This window comes from Pholcus phalangioides, unplaced genomic scaffold (genome assembly GCF_987345545.1).
Source record: "Pholcus phalangioides strain wild (caught in Gottingen) unplaced genomic scaffold, Ppha-v1.0 ptg000004l_1, whole genome shotgun sequence".
Lineage (NCBI taxonomy): Eukaryota > Metazoa > Arthropoda > Arachnida > Araneae > Pholcidae > Pholcus > Pholcus phalangioides.
This window is the reverse complement of record NW_028301597.1, coordinates 32654467-32677545: the sequence shown is the minus strand read 5'-3', so window position 1 is coordinate 32677545 and position 23079 is coordinate 32654467. Positions and strand designations below refer to the sequence as shown.

The 23079-nt window shown below is 35.4% G+C and overlaps 1 protein-coding gene across 1 annotated transcript in view; it reads right to left on the bottom strand.

Annotated features, from left to right (window-relative positions):
* Positions 1 to 23079, bottom strand: part of LOC149087103 (neural cell adhesion molecule 2-like) — a 143792-nt gene that overhangs the window by 51345 nt on the left and 69368 nt on the right. The window contains exons 2-3 of the mRNA XM_089231351.1: positions 4731 to 5069; positions 1165 to 1275 (exon numbers count right to left, since the gene is read on the bottom strand). Coding sequence (XP_089087477.1) covers positions 1165 to 1275; positions 4731 to 5069 — 450 coding nt within the window. The remainder of the gene's footprint in view (positions 1 to 1164; positions 1276 to 4730; positions 5070 to 23079) is intronic.

Genomic DNA, 23079 nt, shown 5'->3' with positions numbered 1-23079 from the left:
GGACTTTCATTAAATTTCGGACTGGGGACCCTTATCTGTAGGACGTGTTATTAATGTTGTTCTTTGGCCTGTATTTCGTAGCTTGATCAATGGCCGTTGTATGTGCTATCAGCAGACGAGAAACACACCAACGTTCCTATATAATACGCTTATTTGAAATTCCAAGCACCTAAATTATTAATATATCTTTATGCAGTAAAGTATGTAACTAAAATACACAATTCATTGATTTATGTTACTGCCAAAGCCCGAAATACGGTCGATTCACGATGGGGCCGACCACTTCGTGAATTGGTCGAGAGTTTTCACCAAAGTTCGAAACAATTCGGACTTTAGCCAGCCATTTCCCGAAATGGTCGAAGATTCCTGGCCAAAGTTCGATGTGCTGATGTATGATGGCTCGGTAGAAATCAAATTCATTTCTTCACTCGTTTTTTCAAAGTGTGATGCATGTCTATATATGGCAGCTGCATTGGATTGGTTTTATGTGAAGAGAGGAAATAAAAAAGCGAAATTTGGAAAAAAAAACCTATAAAAGTAATTCATATATAGTTTTTCTGCCAAATTTTTCAGAAAAAAATGATTACCGCATGGCGATGTTTCCGAATAATGTCTTTTGTTAGCGGACTTTTTCCAGGGATCACCGGCTACTTCACAAACTGGCCGGCAATATCCGAATTTCGGACAATGGTCGGGTCTATATTTAAATAAACCGGCCGATTTGCGCAGTGGCCGGGCCCCATCTTGAATTGGCGAATTTCGCGCTTTGGCAGTTACATCTATATACTCTCTCTCTCTCTCTCTGGTTCAAATATAATTTTTCCTAAAAACTTTGAATAATAGAGAAAACTTCAATAGATAAGTTATGAATTTCAGTTCAGTTTGTATTTTTCATAACACTTGAGGAGAATCTGTACGTCAATGTCTCCGTTGAATAAATTAGATAATCACAGAATTATTAACAAGTGAAAAGCCGAGAAATTACGAATTTAAGAAAGTAATTTTCTAGAAAGTATTCGATAACGAGAGCGTAGATGGAGGTAATAAGAACTTAATTCACTACCTAATTAGTGTTACTTGTTATTAAATAGGAGTTAATTATCGGCTTATTATTATTATGGTGCTTTATAATTACATAATGAAAGAAGATAATTTTAATATTACCGCCTTCAGCTTCGCAGAGAAGCGAGAGATAAGCTCCTTCATCGTATGGACCAGCGAGGCCTTTTAGTTTTTGGCGACGGTCGTCTAATATCGCTATAGATCTTGGAGGCACTGAAAATAATACATCGAGACCACATTACTTGAGTGTCCTATTAATTCGCAAACACTTAAAAACTTCATAAAAATTGGAGGAATAAATTAGCATATCTGAGTGTGGCTTTACTTTATAAAGTTTTCCTCAAGGCGGATTATTTACTAGGAGATTTTTTGATGCGGAAAAAACAAATTGGTTCAAGTTTTTGTCAATAGAGGGCGTGAAAGGAAACAACATTATTCCTTTCCTGAACCTTTCTTCAATATCTTCTGTGTCCGAAACGTTTGTAAATCTTCAGCCGGCGATTCGTCTCAAACATTTTTTCTCCAACCACCTTCGAATATAACGATTCCTTCAATTTTTAGTTTCAGTTTTAAGTTTTAAACTATTTACGAGTTTTTGGGAAACCTCATATATACAACACTATACAGACAAACAAAAGTATACAGACATTGCCGATAAAATTCCGTGTCCGGTAAATTAAACGAATTAAATTGACGATTTATCATACTTACCAACACGCGGTGGGGGATTGTACATAATCACCTATAAATATGATTTTGCAAAATTTATCTCGAACTTATCATAATAATCTGCGATTATGCATAATAACCAGATTTATCACGTTTACCGTGACACATAGAAGTCTTAGTCTTATTTTGAACAACAATTTTTATTTTGAAACCATTCGTCAGATCGAAACATACTTTTTAATTGGAAAAAAAAAGTATCCAAACAGGCTCATTTAAGATATTTAATCCTTCCTACTGGGGCCGAAAAGGCACTGCCATACAGATTTTATTTTATTCTTTTTCATGCGATTGTCTTGTACTTCCTAAACGCTGTTGCTCTATTTTCTTTCTGAGATCCGTACAAAAAAAAGTCCATGTGTCTAAGTTCAATATTCGTGGAGATTGTGTGTGTGTGTGCTGATTGAAAGTTCAGGAAACATCTCGGAATGTATATAAAAATGCTTTAATAAACTGCAAAAAAGACCGTCTCTTCTTTCCAGATTTTGTCCCTTAATGTAGAAGGCGATTACATAGTTCCCCTTCGTCGGGTTTTACTGACGGACCATTGATCCAAGAAGCATACTTCCAATTAGGAAAAAGTATTCAAATAACGTGTGGACCTCAGATAAGTCACTCAACTAGCCAGGGGTTGTATAGTTATTAAATAAAAAAACACTTTTTATATCAACACCATGTGTTCAAAAACAAATAAACAAAGTGGTTTCCCTGTCTCTCCTGAGGCGAACAAGAAACAATTCCACGTCTGTAAGTGCAATATTCGTTGAGATATTTGAATCAAAAAATTGGAGAAATTTTCTATTTCTTTCTCGGGGTTTTGAATTCAAATATCTCAGCGAATACATCCTTAGAATAAAACAGGACGACAACTTTCTAATTTGGTTTTTGAGGACAGAGTGTGAGCATAAAAAAAGTCATAATTTTTATTTTAATAATTATGCAGAATACAGAGTACAGAATGAACCGAGCACGTCAAGGTTTTATCGCTATTGCAATTTAAGCACAGTGGTCATAAGACCGCGGACCTACCGGGATAATACTAATTATGCAACCCCTTGCAAGATGAAGGACGTATCTGAGGTCCATACGTTATCTATATAATTTTTGTAATTGGAAGAATGTCTCTGTGGGTTCAACGGTTCACCAGCAAGATGCGGCAACGGGATTTATGGAATCACCCTGTATGCTGCTGTCTGGCTTATTTTTAGCTATAATGTCAACATATCCGCCAATATTGCCCTTTGGTGAAACATTGATTCATTTTCTTCTCTTTTTTGAGCCCAGGAGAGTTAGGGCTGTAAGTTTTTGATTGGAAGTCAGAAGACAGGGCCACCATATAAAAGGTGAATTACGTATGCCTTAGTAAAATAGGCTACATATCTAAATGTAATAAACCTGTCTGTTTATTATGCATAATACCATTATTATGCATAATAGCCAAGTATTTTCATAAGCTTGATGAATTGCTCGAAATGTATCACTTTTATCGGTGATTATTTATACATGCTCCAACATTAATAAATTTAATAGGTACTACACAAAAACATCAGTTTTTCTGATTATTATGCATAATTACCACGCGTCGCGTCGTTGGTAAACATCATAAATCTCATACTGTATGATATACTATCCATGATAATCCATACATGTATCGTATCATTATATCGGTGGACCATCGTAAAATTTGTTATCAATATATCTGAGCCCAACTATATTAGTCACACACATATACTTCTAGACTCATTTGAAAAGTTTTTTATTTATCAAATCCCAATTTTGCGCAGTTTGACCAAATTGGTGCTTGCGCTAATAAGTTCACAAAATACAATCCAATTCAAATCCCAATTAAACTAGGGTATGCATACTCGCCGGTAAAAGTGATAAATTTATCAAACTTACCAAGACGATTGGTAAGTATGCATAGTAACTGGTTTTTATGCATAATTACCGATTTATTACATCACCATAGATAGAAACATACTTTTTCTATCTAAAAGTGTGGCTCTATCTCACCAATATTTAGAAAAAGATGCCCTTCATCTCTTTCTAAATATTGGTAGATGCATATGGATGAGACTAAAGGCCGAAACACACTACACTGACGTAACCTGATTATAGCGACAGGTCAGCGTACAGTATTTCAGCATTAATACAAAGTATACAGGATATCCTGTACGTCTTAACACGGCTTTTTGTCTCATCAACCATCCGCTGTAGAGGTATAGATTCAATTTAAAAATGTTCAAAAGGCGTTGAAACATTTACCTGTACCAGTTTTCAGAGTGAAAATAATAGTACTTCTCTCACGAAATAGAGGATATACATATTTATACGGTACCCCACCCCCTCGCCCCCGTCCTGTAAATTCCGATTAGAAAGTTGTTACCCGTATCTCATGTGAGGCCAATTGAAAAAAAAATCCGCATTTCTACACGCAATATTCGGCGAATATTGATTAAACTTGGAAATATTTGAATTCAAAATTTGGAAAAGAACAGCATAAACTAACAAAAAACCGATTATTCCTTCATGCACGCTGCCGTTTCCCAACTTTCACCTGTGTGATATTGAATTCAAAAATATATCATCGAATATTGCACTTGGAAACATGAAATTTTTCTCTTCGCCTCAGAAGATACAAGGGAAACAACTTTCTAATTGAAAGTTAGGGGGACCGTTTGAAAATGTAGATATTTCATTTTGTCAAACACTGTATTTCTACTCTCAAAACTCGTACAGGGGAATTTATGAATGTATTTTGAGCATTGTTTTTTTGGAATCATATCTCTACGACGGACGGCTGATGAGATAAAGGCTGCATTAACACTTACAGGACACCCTGTATAGCTTTGACGGTTATGATCGAGGAAGTTTCCAATCGGTTCGTTTGAAGTGAAAAACATCTCGTATAATATGAAATAATGATTAACAAACACACCTACCTAGGATTTTGAGCTTCACCGAACTGGTCACAGTCCTCGATCTCCGGTATTCTATACTACACCTGTACAACCCTTGGTCCTCGACGCGGACAGGGTTTATCCTCAACACAGGTGGATCGACCGACACGTCGAAATATGACCTGTCCTTTAGTGAAGGGATCGGGAAATGTTTGGATTTATCAGGAGGACCTCTTCTGAAGTCTAGCGTGTATATGGGTGCCCTGGTATCATCCAAGTACCATAATATTAAGCTGATGACGTCTGGTTCAGCTGGTATCGTGACGTTGCAAGGCAGTTGCGCCGTGTAACCGGAAACGGCTTCGTAATCAGGCACCAGAGCTGTAAGAGAGAGATGAAATTGTGAAGCTGTAATTGTATTTTCGATCTGAATAAAGGAATGAAAAAATATATATATTAACAGAAAAAATTCATAACATATTCTGATATATTTTCGTTATCTTATGCCGAATGACCCAATATGCATGACCACCATAATGCTGTGTGCATCTATTGAACTTGCTTGACGTTCTATGGAATCGGTGTGTTGTTAATCAATCCATTGTATTGCTGAAGGATTGTTGACCGCATGGTGGGGGTGAATTTTAATTTTCGTCAAGGGATGAGTATTCATTCTACGTTTAAAATATTCTCGCAGATTCCATAGTCTGATATGGTCTGGTCAACAATGTGTAGGAAAATCTGACAGCACTAGTTACTACAGCTTTCGGAAACAGCAGTAAATGAAGTGTGGAGGGGCGTCTAATCGTTTTCAAAAAGGAAACAATAGGGGAACAGCGACTGTGAACAGGCGTAATACTCCCTTCACCTTTGCTTAAAGATGACGGATGTGTCAGCCTGGTATTCGAGAGCTAAATTTACCTATGAAGCATTCCTAAGGTTGTTTTCAACAAGATGATACGTGCGCCTAACCACAAACACCACGAGACAAATCAAGTGAAACGGTGGCCTTATGTGAAAACCTCGTATCTAGATTTTTGACGAAAATAAATTTTTTTGCCAACAGAAAGACCTCGTATCTCAGCAACCAGACAAAGCGCATCTTCAGTAATGAACCTACTGGCATGTATTGCTTAAATTGAAATTGAAAACCGTGTCTTTCACAACAGCAGTCGCGATGGTGTAAATGTGTGTTTGTGCGTTTTGTGCTTTTAAAAAAATGAAGCAAGCTGACTCACGAGGTTTCACATTCGATCATCGAAAAATACTTTCTGCAAAATGATGCCGAGACGAAATTTCGGGAGGTAACGTTTTCAGTCTCAATCAGGAGGTGAAATTTGGTTCTTTTTTGATCCGATTGATGCACTTGGTAAGTGTATCATATCAACCGAGATAGTTGCGTATAGTTGGTATATTGGTTGATGCACTTACTCAGTCCATCAAGCAATATACAACATATACACAACTATTTTTTCTTTTATAACTGGCACAGTGGCATGATGCGCTGATTGGAGACAAAAGCCTATCTTATTAACTGTGGGCTCGCTTCAGAGACACAATATCACCCCATAAGCCCTTCTGGCCCAGAGGCGCAATTACAAAGCTTAAATTCTTAGTTCTGGTAGAGGAATTATAGCACGCAGTGTGATTGGTTACTGCGAGTGAAGAAGTAGATAGCAAGACTTCACGAGGGTGGGGCGGAGCTTTTGCCTCATCAACATTGACACTGTGAAACTAAAAAAAACCTTGTGTATAAATGAAACAATTCTTTTTAATACTACCGTAATAAAGTCTTCTTTAATGATTTTTTGTACGTTAAGAATATCTGAATTTATTGATGAAGGTAAAATACCGCTGTTTGTTTTCCGTAATTTTTATTCGCCGAGAGGTTGAAAGACAAATATTGTATTTAAATAACAAATTTTTATGATATTCATGTAATTACCGATTATTTATAAACGAAAAGAATCAAATTCTAGGGGCAAAAAAAATAGACATTTTTCTTCTATAAAAACATAATCAAAACTTATTTTCTCCCAAAATTCATTCCCAGAAATTTTTATTATTGATGATGAATGATATTTATATATGCGAATTATATGATGAACCAGTTTTTTTTTTTCAAAGTGGTGAAATTCGTATCTCAGCTTTATGCAGACGCGGATTATTTGCACAGTGAATTACGGTTTCGATTAAAATTTAAATTTACACAACACTGTCAGCGCTGACCACGTGCATAGTAGCTGAAGAAAAAGAAACAGAATTAGGTTAGAAAATTAAGTTTCTCAAAGAAAGTAATTCTATATACATAAAAATACTCTGAAAGATTTGCCAGATAAACTCTCAAAAAGGTGTTGTTCACCTCCTGTCAGTTTTGAATGTACTTTTCTGTTTGAAAATTCATTCAACTTCGGCAAAGGAAATTTCGCCACGTACTTTGCTACAAGTGATGTAGTGGATCTGTTGTATATGTTATATTTATGTATGACTTGGCAACAGCACAGTGCGCGAGCTTTAATACGCGCGCTTTAATACGCGCGCCGTTCGATTGCTGTGGGGATTCGAGTTCTGGCGGTCGGTCGTGTTTCTCCGTAGCTATTGCACGAATGTTCGAATAAATCTTATTTATGGTATTGTGTAATTCCGAATGCTCCTTCAGTATCACTCTTATGAATGTCTAGCGAGAGACGTTTCAGGATCATTGCAACCAATCATGATCATGCGAAACGAAATTCATCTGTTATACCTGGGCCATACTAAAGTCTCAGTGGCTGGAACCTGGTCCAGCTGGCAAAGAACAGAGAACTGGGGGTCCAACTGGGACATAGTAAAGTCCCAGTAGCCGGAACCTGGGACGGTTGGCAATGTGGAGACATAGCTAAAAGCATACAGCCGCGCTGAATTAGGCTTCTGTTCGCGTGACGGCGAAAAAGAAAGCTGTTTTGTCATTTTTGTGAATTTGTAGCTATTAGAATTTTTTTTGATCTCTCTGTAATTGATATTGGTTTTTTTCCCTTTTTTGCTATTTTTATTTCTGTCTCTATGCTATTGCGAATTATTGCTATTTGTAACATTTGTTTAATGTGTGTTATTGAATTTATAATTTAACCACCAGACCCAGCCCAGAACTTCATCCTGGGCAATAGCCAAGATTGGCAATTATCGATAAAGCCTGGGCGATGCACGGTGTGAAATGTGAAATGCTATACCTAGTTTACATCTAAGAATGTAAACTTCATACGTCCCAGGAAAGCCTATCTTTGAGTTAAGAGGAAAGGTCTTTTCTTTCTCATCACGCTACTGTGTGCGTTATATGGACAGGAATAGTCTGTGGAAATTGGCATGTTTGCTTGTATTGCAAGAGGACCAGGAGCTTTGATTCCTGGTTAAGACTACAGACTTATCTTCCAAAGTTCGTAGCTGCATTAATAACCACAGAAAGTCGCTCTTTTTATGTATTGTCTGCCGATAGAGTAACAGATCTCTCTATCACCAGACAGATTTTTCGAAAGCAGATAGACATCCGGGTATTCCCTTGGAAAGAACGGTTCAGGTAATGATGGCCCCTTGATTACTTATCATGTGTACTTGATATTTCCAAATCGAATCGCATTCTCAGAACATGGTATTGCGTATTCCTAATTCCGTCGCATTGCACGCATTCCTTTAACATGTTGAAATTTCAATTTTCTCCAGAATACAAATGGGAAAATGATACAAGAAATTATTTTGCTCACGGTAAAACATATAATACAAGAACATTAGTATGCAACGAAACAAATGAGTTGTAAAAGTATGCGGGGAGTAATTTCTTGGGCCATGTGGAGTCGGACGTTCTTGATCCACGTTGTCTGACGCCGAAAGGCGAATAGAAAATGTCCGTAATTTTGAACTTCGTCATAAAATTGTGAAATTAAATCTGTCTTGGGAAATGTTTCTTCCCCATAGAAATTGAGAAGAAAAATATCTAATTTTTCATTCAGCAACATCCGTATTGGAAATAGCAAAACACAAATGAGATTGGAAACACAGTATTATATGTCATGACGTGAAATTACACGGGATAGGTCTTTTTTTTTTCGTTCCCTCGAAAGAGACGGACGACGGATGGAGTTAATGAGAAGATTCGTTATTCAACGTAGAAAGAGAATATCCTCTTATTGTTCCGCAATACGGAGTTGCCATTCGCAATTAGCCGACGAGTAAAATATTTTCTTACTGGCTAAAATCTGGCGAGCCGAAAATATGTACATCAAAATTGGATATAATGTTTCAAATGATCAACATTCATGCTCGTGAGGATGTTGATAATTTCTTCACGCATTAAAAGAATAATTTCTTTTTTCGCGAAAAAACATTGCATTTGTTGTTTTATACTTTCGCATCGGAATAAGAATTCACGAGGCTTAGATAATCCCTTGATGAAATTTACTTTTTGTTATCGAGTATCGAATTTCACGAGAATATTTATAGACACATAAATAGAAAGGGTTTTCCCTATGATGAGATATTGGAAAAAACCCCTGTAGATCTTGAAGTGAAACAAATTGAAATTCCTTATTAATATAAAATTTCTTTCGATTTGTCAACTCAGATTGATTACACTGCTCGCTAAAAATTTTTCTTTCATGTTTTAAAGGAAATTTTAACGGTTTTTCAGGGTATATTCACGCCGCTGCTGATTTTAAAATATGTTGGTTTTGTCAAATTGGATCTAATTTCTGAGAGATAATGTATATTCTTATCATTTCAATATGGTCTGCAGCCACTAAGTTTTGATTTGAATTTTTTATATAATTTCCTATTTTCTTCAACACACTATCACATCTATATCATTATCAGACATCCGTGGACTTTATGTGTGGATATTAAGTTCATTAACCACTTGACGGACAAGATGTTGGCCAGAAATTTGGATTATATGTATTTAACGAATCAGCGATAAATCTGGTAACCTTGTGCTACCATAACTGCACGTTAGAAAAAAGAAGAAAGGGGAAAAGCAAAATATAAAAGGAAAAGTACAATAAACAAAATAAATGAGAGATTTTTTTAGTCCTCTTCTTCACCATCACCCTACACATGTTCTCTTTTGCTCTTACATGTATATAGTAGAACAATACGTTACATAAAAACAAACGACTTCCACAGATAATAGGGTTGCTATAAAGTCTCGCAATGGTTAAGAGAGAGGGAGAGGAAAGAAAAAAAAAACTTGTTCAAATTTATTCCACTGATGTTTGGACGGAATATTACGCCCGTGATCGTAAAGAGGTTAATCATTTGCATTTCGCACAGTATCTTTGGGAACAAACTCAGTGTTGAGCAGTGTTGTTAATATACATATTTAATCACATTGCTCTCTATTCGTAAGTTGAATGTCAACTTACGAATAGAGACCTATATAGCGTTGATAGTTTTTAGATCAAGTCAGGAGTGCACCGAATATAATATATAAACACATACTTTGGCCATTATATTGACGTTGAAATCTCGACGAAATTCCATCTGAACGTTGAAATGGAATTGGAAATGGGAAGTTGATAACCTGGTTGACTATTAAGAAGGATTTGTTGTCCGAAATATAGGGGAATCAAATGGCATTCTGCTACGATTGAAATCATTATGACATAAATGAATGCAATTGAGAAAATTTACATTTCGATTCCTTAACTACGGTATACGGACTAAAACGCAAGGCGCGTATTTGTTGAATTTTCTGACAATTTATTGTGTTTGTGTGAACTAACCCAGTTGCTGTCGATATTGTATAAAGCTATAGTTCGTTTCAGGTTAACTTTGCGGTGAAGGGAAAGCTACGAGGGAACCGCATCACACATTGCTATCACAACGAAAACCTTTGAACCAATGTATCGATGCGCGGTCAAGGTAAGGTATGGCTGATTTCTCGCCAATCTCACTGAGAAAAAAAATTTTTTTACGTATAATGGTAACTAATGTTTTTCTAATTTAAAATTCTTAAACGAATATAAAGAACGATTCACAACAATATTTTTTCAGTATTTTTTTTCAATCATTTAAAAATTGAAATATTCTGCATAAATGATCATCGTAAGCCTCCGATACATGGGAACTATATTTTGTAAGGCGAAGGAATACACTCTCTACCTTTCTCTGCACTGCAAAGTTAACCTGAAACGGACTATAGTGGATTTCGCTAAGTCATTCCGATTACAAGTGTTCGAAAAAAAAAAATTCTGTAATTTGATCATACATATTTATATTGTCTGGATTATGTTTGTTAAGTGTCATATTTGTGCTGCCATCTGTCGTTCAGATTTTAAAGTGAAAATGACACATGAATGAATTTCCATGTTATTTGACATTATCATGTTGTAGGCTTGCCTGCTCGCTGCCAAATTTGAACTACAGCCGCATACATCAAGTCACCAGTAGATTCGAATCCGTAACGCTAATTGTATAATAACTTAGTAGAAAATAACTGCTAAACACATCATGGACACAGTTTGTGAAACTGGTACGGTAATTTTCAAACGTCTTTTGAGCATTTCTTAAATTGAAATTATACCTCTACGCTGGATGGTCATGAGACGAAGGCCGCATTTGCACTACTTACCGGACACCTTGCTTAGTACTTGTAATAATATTTTTCACAGAGTCGGTACTAATATAACTGAATAGCATTTTTTATATCTAGGGCATCACATCTAAACGTATGATACATCCATCTCTACCTAATTTGACTGCCAGAAATTATTCCGTGAAGAATCATTTACCTCGTTCCTCTCTCTCTTATCAAAATACGTCTTGCTTTAGATTCTGTACTGATGGGATAGATTTAGTATTTGAGTCACGTCTGATGCATCTGAAAAGCTGGATTTTTTTTTGTATAATTATTTTACTTTAGTGACCTTCATTATGAGCTAGTGACTCTTATTATGCATATATATGTCTACCGAAAAAAAATAATTATTTTTATTTATTTCCTCAGTTTCAAGTTATTAATTCAAAGAACGTGCCACACAATAATGGCTGCTTTGACGTTTCGAAATACATACATTTTTCTCAAGAAGATATTTTCCATTTATTTTTCTTGTTGAGAAAGATGAATTACTCTCATAAGCGTTTAAATGCACGCCACTTACTTCAATGTAGGAAATCTCAAAATCCCTAAAGAGGAGAAAAACCAATTTTCAGCGTAGGACTCTTTTTAACAAATTACTAAAATGTCAGTGTCGTAATATATTATATACATAATATGAGAATTTTCACATTATATTTTTTGGTGGAACTGTTCATGGTTTCTTTCAAATAATCATAAAAATAATTCTTGCCCGCTAATTATTATTTTTTTACTGTTAATCTAGCAGAGCAGTAAATTATAGAAACTTGAACTGATTTTCCTGATTGCTGTTTATTCTGAATTATTGAGAAAAAGCGGCATTTATTCTCTGCGATATACGAGTAATTTGACTCTTCGACAATACAATTTAAATTTGTTAATATCTGACTGAATTTTTAAAAGAAACATATTTTCGAGTAATGGTGTTTTAACATTGTAATTACGGTTTTGCTCTCTAATTAAGGTCTTGAATGTATGAACTTTACAATACTCATATTGGTGAAAAACGATACTAATGTTACAAAATGGGTAAAGGATTTAACAATTCTCTTAACATTAATGACTTAAACATCACATACTTTTCGCAAATCAAATGAATGAATTGATAAAAGATGTGATTTTTTTTTTCTTTATAACATTAGCTATCATTCATTGCTGTTCAGTTGAAATATTCAGGATTCTTCATTGAGTACCATATGCCCCTTTAATTGATCTTCCCCGTCTTTTCAATACAAGATAGATGGTAATTTGATCTTGTGGCCCTCAATTTTTACAAGTCGTCGTTTGACTAATTAGTCCGTGCCGGTTCAAGATGTATCATGAAAGATGAGTTACGTCCATGTTTTCGGAATTTGGTCAACAAAAAAGTGTAGCAAAGTTGGCAGTATGTGTTTTTGTATGTTGAAGTCATTTTTTAGACTTATTCTTTCTTTGTTTGAGTTTTAGTCCCACTTCTTGAAATTTCTTAGAATATCTGCACATCTTCCCCTTTTTTGGATTTGAACGTTCTTTGCCCTATTTAAATTTCTACTTCATTTGACCTTCTCTGAACTTCTGATTGTTCCTTTTCTTGTAGTTTCCAGAATTTCCGCCCCCACTTTTTTTATGAATTTATGTCAGCCATTGCCCTTGAGAAATTTGTCCTTTTTCGACCTTTTCTAAATGTTTTTCCCCCTTCTTCACTCCTCTGAGTATCTGCTTCTTCTCATCCTTGTCTTCCCTTGCCATTTTCCGAATTTCTGTCTTTCTTGCCGTTTTCTGAATTTCTTCTTCCTTACTCCTTTTTTGTGAGTTTCTTTTTTCTTTACTTGTTTTATTTCTGAATTTCTGTCTTCCCTGCTTTACTTTCTCCCTGAGTCGTTCTTTCGTCATTACTAAATTTCTGCCACCGTTCCCTCTTTTCTGAAACTTACCATTCCTTGCCCTTTCTATAGTTCTGTCTTCACCACCCTCTCAAATTTCACTTTCTCTGAATTTCAACCTCCGATGTCTTTTTTGGCCTCCGTCGTTTCTGGATATGCTCAATCCTAGGTCGAACTATGCTCACATTTTCAAGTCCTGTTTGGAACTACTACCTATCGCTACAACGATAATCCCTCTACAACGATATTTTTTCTTGGCACGCAGAGTATAGTGATATCGATGTTCCAATTACATTCAGAACAGCTGTTACAACAAAAATCATCAATTTATTTTTTTGTACGCGTCTTGAGATATTCAGGGCTTCAGCACACACACACATTGCATAAACATGCTTTATATAAAAGGTGGAAACAAAATATTCTAACAACTCGCTCGAGAGGTCTTACAGGAATAATAAGGTAAATTCGCAAAAGAAAAATAAGAAAAAATTGACATAATTCACACTTGTTTTTTTTTTTCCTCAACAGCTTTAAATGTCGGATTTTGGGCTACGTCTAGAATGAATGAGCTAAAAAAGTAAAGAAAAAAAAACAGTTTCTTGATATGCAGACCAGAGTAAAGTACAAAAAAAGCAAAAAGAATAATGTTTTCTCATTTCCGTGAGGTGCGTGTAGAGACTTCTAAGTAGCTTAGCTTTTTGAAGCCTAGCTCAGTTCCCCTTAATTTTTAAGGTAGTATCTTGAAAAGCCCGCGTGACGAAAAAAAATTAAGGTAACATCGGCGGGGGAAGAAAAAAACCCTGTGTTTTAAATTAAAAACTTTTTGCTCTGGTTCAACAAAGAGAAGAAACTTTCACCGCTCCAGATTAATTTTAGGAGAAAAAAATAAATAAAAGAATTACCTATGCATTTTTTTTTGAATGTCTTAAAGAAGAAGAAATAAATTAAGAAAGTATGTGGCAATGTTTTCCTTGACAGGATTGAAGTGGCTGTGAAAGTGCAGCTTTAGCCGTAGTATTCGATTGAAGAAGAGAAATGTTTAATTTACGAGTAATCTGGGAAGATATACTGTGTATTTTTTTGTATGTTTAACTGCTGCTGTTTTTTTTCCCCCTTTTTCTTGCACTGTGCAATCAATGATGCCTTTAATTTATATACAAATAAAAGAGAAAGGAAATTAAAACCTTGAAATCACTGCTGTTTACTGTTTTATTTTCGGCGGGAATATTTATCTTATATACAGAGTATGTAGAAAAAGGGGGGGGGGTATGAAATTTTACCGGCGAATCGCTGATCCTGGAGGCACACTTGCAGCTAGAGAAAGTTTTCAAATAGCGTGTAGTTATAGTCTTAGTCTTAGATATGTCATTCATGTTGCAGTGACTTTTTATACAGTTCCGGTATGTGACAAAACCCAATTAGAAAAAATGTTGTCTTGTCTCATCTGATACCAAAAAAAAAAAGTATACGTTTGTGAGTGCAATTATCTGCTGAGATATTCGAATTCAAAAAAAGAAGGAAATTTGAGAAAGAACAGCGTCAAATGCGGAAAATCCATTTACCCGCATTTTACGCTGTTCTTTCCCTGAGAATATTATTTAGCAATTAATTAGTGTTTATTATACTATTAATATTAAGCAATAGAATTGAAGAGCCGAAACGCGTCGACCATTCGACCAATTGAATTTATTTGTCTTGAAAACGTGGCAATTTTTGTATAAAAACAAAATAGAATTTAGCATTAAGAAATAACATTTAGCATTAAGAAATAACATTTAGCATTAAGAAATAACATTTAGCATTAAGAAATAACATTTAGCATTAAGAAATAACATTTAGCATTAAGAAATAACATTTAGCATTAAGAAATAACATTTAGCATTAAGAAATAACATTTAGCATTAAGAAATAACATTTAGCATTTAGCAATGGAATTTAGGATTTAGCAACAGAGTTCAGCATTTAGTAATATAATTCAGCAGATTCATTTGTCTGCTTGCAAAAAGTGAGCGAATTCTCACGAAAGAAGGACAAAAATTAGAGAGTCAGTCAAAATTCAATGCATTTTTTGACAGATAATAATCTTGTACATACAATGCTGGCCACCCAAATTGCAACACCAAGAAAGACAAGAGATATCGCAACAATATTTATTTTGTAGATAACATGTTGACCAAGCATCAAATGATTAAATTTATAGACTTCTGTGAAGTGTGGTTCCTGTCAAAATCAGTAGCCAGAGTAGCCGCCATTGTTGGAGATCACCGCTGCCACACGCCTCGGCATTGATTCAAAGAGACTTTGGATGTGTTATTGGGGTACAGCAGACCAAGCAGCTTCCACGCGTTGCCAAAGTTCATCTGGTGTGGCAGCTGGGGATGTAATCTGGGTCAATCGTTGAGCAACCATGGACCACATGTTTTCTATCGGCGAAAGATGCGGAAAGCGAGCTGGCCAGGGAAGCAATTCAATCTGGCGATTGACGAAGACCCTTTGGACAATGCGTGTCGCGTGTGGTCGCGCATTATCCTGTTGAAATATGGCTGTGGGCAAGCCCTGAAGGTAAGGAAGGACAACTGGCTCCAACACCTCGGAGATGTAGCGCTGGCTTTTTAAATTACCGGCAATGCGTACTAGAGGAGTGCGAGAGTGATATCCAATACCGCCCCATACCATAATACCCGGTGCAGGACCAGTGTGGCGGTGCATAACGCAGCTGTTCAGCATCCTCTCTCCACGGTGTCTCCAGACTCGAATCCGACCATCGTGGTGTTGCAGACAGAAGCGTGACTCGTCAGTAAAGACAATTTCATTCCATTGTGCCGCCCATATCCTTCTTTCATCGCACCATTGGCGGCGGAGATGTCTGTGGTTCTGCGTCAAGGGTAGACGAAGCAATGGACGTCTTGCGGACAGACCACTCTGCTGTAAACGGCGTCGAATGGTACGCGCAGACACTGGATGATGCGGTACAGACTGAATGTGCTGTGCTATGGTTTGTGATGTGGCTGAGCGATCCGTCACTGCCATACGCACAATACGCCTGTCATCACGTGAAGTGGTGCACTGAGGTGGATGCAATCGAACACGTCGGTCCGTCGTACCCCCCTGCATCCAACGATCACATATCCGCATTACAGTTGTTTGGTTTCGTCCAACACGACTACCGATTTCCCTGAAAGATAATCCACAATCTCGGTAGGCCACTATCCTTCCTCTGTCGAACTCGGATACTTGATCAAAAGATGATCGCTGTTTTCTACGAGGCATAATTGATCGTTTTTTTGAAAAAACCACAAGAAAAACACAATTGCCGTACTTCAAATCGTCGAAATCTCCAAGCCTTAAATAGCGTTTTGAAGTGGCGCCACAGGCGCGCGTGATGTGCGTCTGCGCTGAAATTCTAATCATTTGCATATCTCACCTCCGCTAATGCATGTTGGAAATTTCATATTATTTGCATGATTCCTTCAGGGTGTTGCATTTACGGTGGCCAGCAGTGTACTTTAATTCGTTTCATTGACAAGAGTATCATGAAATGCGTCCGTTCCCCTAATACAGAATGAACGTCAAGTTTATTTCTGAATCCTCTCGATCAATATATTGATATGATTAAATTAAATAACCTATTTTTTCGAATTTATTCATCTAAAGTAGTTTGAAATATTTTACTGATACGATATTCGTAAATGGCACTGTAGAGATTTCGAAATCACCCCCTCTCCGAAATCAGAATTTACGATAAGTCGAAGTTTTTCGTCGGCCGCTGCACATTCGACTTATCGAAACTTGACTTTATCTTGAAGGATCTTTAAGCATTTTGGTTATATTGGGAGTCAAAACTCTGTGTTGTGTTAAATATAATTTAATCCTCAAAATACATCTCGCACCCTCTGAGCAAATACTATGACTCACCGTTATGTTGTCGATCATGCTTGTGGTGATTAGAAATTAAGAATTTCTAATAGGAAAAATTCGTTTCTATTTCTAAAGTGATTTTTTTCATTGTCAATGTTTTTATTCGAAAAAAAGGGTTTTTATCTCCATTTTATGCAGAATCAATGTTAAAGATGGTCCATTGCAACATTCGCAATATGGATAATATCCGTCTCCTACAACGTGAAATAATTTCATTTTTGGTGTATAATTATTATAAGTTTCAAAAACTACTTCTTGTATGAACTCGTTATATTACAGGACGGCAGCCATATGAAAGCCGTTAATGTTTCGAAAACAGAACAGTTATAACTTAAACAATGGAGGGTCTCACCCATTTGAGATTTTATTTAAATTACTAGCTATAATACCCGGCGTTGCCCGGGTTTTATTCAATGAGGCTTTATGAACCACGTGATATCTCCCTCTTTCTTTGAGGGACATGCAAACCGTGTCTAAAGATAATCAATATGGCGACGTCCTGCGCGACTCATGAAATAAACAAATCTAAATTTAAAGAAACATAGAAATGAATAGTCCCCTCCCCCCTTTTTTTTGATGGGTGCTAGGTATTTCGATCCCCTCCCCCTGAACTTCAAGTTATCCATCTCTGCCTGTTTCAGCTTCCAAAAATGCTTAATTAAAGCTGTGGAATTTTTTTGGATGCACTTTACGGGGCCCATAACTAATTTTAAAAACATCCCAAACTATATGAATTTATGCAAATAAATATCAAAAGACAATACGGTGACATTAATTTTCATGCTTGAGAAGATATAAATAAAAAGTTGAAATCAATGTTATTACATGAATATCCAACTCAAAAGTAGATCCGGCTAATTACTTCATACTTAATTTTCTGGGCTTCGTATCTCCAAGCGAATTCAATATTTCAAAAATCGAGAATTCAATTTAATTTTTAAAATTATTGATGTGGCAGGAAACCCCCCCCCCCCCACTAAATTTCCGTATTTATGCAGTTAAATCGGCAATTTTAATACCGATTTCTATGAGGATCACCTTTTCCTGACCATCAAAGCGATGATGGTGATAACGTCTATTCAAAAAGGCTCATTACTGAGAGTATTGAAAATGTGGCAAACCATTATAAAGGCATAAACTATTATACATAACTGGCAGCATTAAAGAAGTGACAAACCATTGTAAAGACATAAACACGTCTGAAACTCATCGCTAAGGAACCACGGTAACCAAAGTAAACGTTCGGAAAGTGATTGTTGAGGCCCAAAAACCATTGTTGCCGCACAGTGTTTTGCCCATTTGGGGCATTTGCCCTGGTCTGACAAAATTTTAAAGTAGCCTATCGTTCAAGTCGGGTTCCATTTGGTATATGTGCAAAATTTGGCGACGATCGATCTAAAATTGTAGATTTGTATAGACAACATACACACACACACAGACAGAAAATCAATTTTATATATATAGATTTTGGAATCGAAATATTTGTCTGTTCAGTTCGGAGAAAAACGTCTGTTATATATATGTATATAAATATCCGGTGTCAGTAGTATCAAGGATAGTTTAGTCCGAGGGATAACTCTGGTTACCTATTATTTAGAACAATAAAAATTAAATATAATGCAAATACAAATAAAAGTGTCTTAACAGGGGTAAAATGCCTAACGAAGTGGCTGAAAAAACGATTCCCATAAAAATTTGGATGTCAAACATATCTGAAATACAAAACCCAAAATAAGAGCATTTATCATGATAAAACTGAGTAAGCTGATAAAATGTAATACGCTGTCCAATAAAAATTATGGTTGTCTTATCTAAGCATGTATAGTTTCTTTAACAAGCGATAAGATGTTTGCTAAATCTTAACCTGCAATTCTGTCAACATGAACCCATCGAAGTCCATGATTTCGTTTTAATGTGCGTGAGCACCTACAATAACGTGTAAGGTAAATTTCTAATATGGTACATAAGTCGATGGACTTTCATGTCATGGCTCTGTTAAGTATTTAATGTGAACATTTATATATATAATCGTAATCAATGAATTAGTTTTTGATTTCACGCTCCTTTATTATATCACAGCACGGAGCGATCGCACCCTTCTCATTTGAGAGTCTTGCTCTGATTATGTATAGAAACAAGATGAAATATTTGAATAAATAAATAAAAGAGAAAAGAAAAAGAACTAAAACGAATACTTTTAAAGCCAGGTATTAATTGTAACTATTTATAAAATGGAAATATTTCTTCAAGTAACGATCTTCATCCAAAACTTTTTTCATTATTCAGATGTAGCTAAAATATTGAGAGATCAATTTTTGACATTAGGAACCGATATCTCACATTTAAGATAAGTACTTGTTTCTCCACTTCGACTCCATTTTATTATATGAAAGAAATACTTAATGTAAGATTCTCGTCAAGAATCCATGAGTAAACCATTAGAACTCTTATAAAGACTGTCAGTGCGTATGAGTGAGCGGTTTCTAACAATTTCATTCCATTCGATAGGCATCACGTCCAAAAGAAAAATAGAAAAACAAAGTAAAAATATCCGAAGTTGTCATTCGACAGCTTTCTGAGACACGAATTGTATTCGCTGACGTCCGTAATCATTCCGCCATTTGGAGATGAAATAAGCAATAACTGCATCCGCCCGCCCTTTTGCTCAAAATGCAAGAGGAAATGAACAAATCCTTGAGACGCCCGAATACTTACAATAACTTATTCCCTCTATTCCCTTTTCTTTCTTATTCTTATACGTGAATCCCTTTTTTTATTTTCGGTAAAGGTGATCTTTTCCTTCTTTTCCTATGTACTTTAGGTAAACCTGATTCGGCACAATTCGGTAAAAGAAAAACATTAAATACAAAAAACTCGGAAATACGTCTGCCTTACTCTTCACGGATGTTCACCCAATCAATTTCAAATGTTTATTGAAATATTAGACTAAAAATAACTAATATTTAAATAGAAAGGAAAAGTATAGCTTCTCCAAAAAGGAAATTTTATTTTGAAACATTTATAGTTTCTATTCCAGTTTGGGCTCATTTTTTTCAACTTTTGTAAACATTTTTTATAAAATTTAACCACAGCTTTTAGGATTTAGTTACTGGTTATTTTTTTCAAACTTCAATAACATAAAACAATTTCAAAAATTAAAATTTACGCATATTTTACTTGGATGAAATTTAAATCGTTTTGATGAAGAATCCTCTCGTTGAACATGCAATATCTCTGTGCTGAGAGACATGCAAAGTTTTGTCATTTGAAGTACTGGTGTTTGAAAAATAATGTTCCTTCTCTGACGAAAAGAAGTTTCCAGAAAAGCGCATTTTTAGTGGAAAACAATAGATTATATAATGTCTGCTAGCTGTTTATGTTAAGATATTTTTAAAGTAATTCTAATGCCATTAGCACAAAACTTCGAACGCAGTAAGTTCTATAGTACCAAAAATTACCGCTTGATATCCGTAAGAATGGAAGGTAGGGCACGTCTGATCTTATTAGTGAGTATTTAAAAATTGAAGAACATGTGTTTTGGAGACATGAGATGACATTTCGAGATGATTTATACTTTCTCCCTTTTATTCCTTCGCAGAATTAACAGGAAAAAGGGAAAAAATCATCTGAAAACCTAAAGAAGAAAAGATTGAGATAAAGATTGAAATAAAGAAAACTTAGAACAAAGTTTTTTTTACAATCTTTTTGAACAACAACATTCTACACCAGTAAGTACAAGAAATCAAAGAAAAGTTAAAAAAAATGGATTAAATACACGCCAAATTTAGCATACATGTACATAATTTCCTGAGTCTGAAAAGAAACTCGGTAAACAAATTCAGAAAGATTTTCAGTTCAAAATTAAATGTTATTTTGTTACTTTTATCTAATAAGGTGGATTCCGTTTCTGAATGAAATCTTATGCAGTTCGTGGAATCGTTAGTATTTTAAACGATGTTTAGCTATCTCGAAATATATAGATTATTCTGTTTAAAGAAGGAAAAGGTGTAAATTGTTTGAACTTAAAAACTCTGGTGGGTCATGAATTATTTGAAAAATTTCATAAGAATGTGTTTTGCATGTTTTAGACGCATTTAATCACCCTTTTGTTGGGAAGTTGTCTCGTAAAAAAATAATTACCGTATATACACGTGTATAAGCCGAGTTTTTTTGTGGAAAAATGCGTTCCTTAAGTGGGGGGGGGGGTGGCGGTAGTCGTACAATCAGTAGTCATTTTTGTAGCAGTGTTCGAGAAACCGACATTATTGGTATGGGATATGCTCAAACACCACAGAACCGATAATGTCAAAGCCGAGGGAAAGAAATCGAAAACATCATTGGCTTTGATACCAGGTGGGCTACCATTGATTGTACAGCCTTTAGATGTGATCATCAACAAGCCTCTCAAAGACTATTTGAGAAATTTGTGGATCGAATGGATGAGTTCCGATGATAAAGAGGCAACAAAAAGTGATGCCTTGAATAAACCTGACATTGACCCAGTGTGCCAATGGGTACAATGAGGCGTGAAATTCTGTTTTGCCGAAATTATCATCCGAGCCTACAAAAAGTGTTGCATAAGTAATGCGATGGACGGAACTGAAGAACCTCTTTTAAATTGACAATGGCGATGACATCCCAGATGAGGATAAAAACTTAGATGTCGCACACCGTATGATGATCTGATGGATTACGATGCGATTTTTTTCTCGAAAATGCACGGATTTTTCAGGGTCGGTGATTGGTCACGATTGGGGTCGGCTTATACACTCGTTTCCAATTTATTGCGGTTTTGATGGTCCTGAAGTGGGGAGAGTCGGCTTATACACAAATATATACGGTATATACATTTTAAGAATATTTTCCAAAAAGTGATAAGAAAACAAGTTACGTTGAATCTTGATAATTTATACAGATTTTTTGAATATATGAAACATACTTTGATTTGAATTTTACATGTGTACTTTGAGTCGTACAGTAGAAATTTAGTATTTATTGGGTGTAACGACATTAATTAGATCATAAGTAACATTTTTTTTTTAGTTTTAGACGCATTCAATCAAGGTTTTGTTTCTATCTGGTATTTTCTATCTGAATTCATCAACAACATTCATAGTAGACAATGTTTCTGGAAAAAGTCACATTGCTACGAACAAAAAATGAAATCTATAAGGAAACTGTACTGTAGCTGTGCTTATGTATCTTCCGCCATTGTCATTTCTGTTACTTATAATTGTATCTTCAGACTGTCAGCCATTTTCTTATAATTGTATCCGCAGATAAGTTATAACACAGGAGGGAGAAGAACAAAAAAAAAGAAACGATTCCTTTTTCGGAAAAGTCATTTTCCCCCCTTAAGGAACAGAAATCAAAACCGGAATAGCGAAGAGATACCGAAAAAAAGTAAGAAAAACAACGCAAATCTGAAAGTTCTGATAAGGAAAAGGTGTTTTATAAAAAGTTTCTCGCTCCCTCTTGGATGTGTGTGAAATGTGTTCCGTAATTTGAATAAATGAATCAGTAAAAATGCGCGGACGAAAAAAAAAGAAGCCTGAGAATTGAAAAAATAAATAAATTTTCATCCAAATAAAAGAAAACCAACTAAAAACACTGCAAATTTCGGACTTGACTTTACCCTCGAGCCAGATCACTTCTACTTTTCAGCTGCTATTCCTTCGTAGAATTAACATGAAGAGATAAAAAATTCAGAAGATAAAAAGATCCTCAGAACACAAAGATTTTTTTTTACATTCTTTTTGAAAAAACATTATTACGTACCAGTAAGGGCACGAAATCAAGGCAAACAATCAAAAAAAGAAAGAATAAATACTCAACAAATTTAGCATATGTACATAATTTCCTCACTGAACATAAACTTCATAAAAGAACCAGAAAGATTTTCCACTCCGAAATTAAATGCTTTTTTGTTCATTTAATAAGAAGAATTCCGTCTTTGGAGGATACTTTATAAAATTCGCGGAATCATTAATATTTTAAATGATATAGA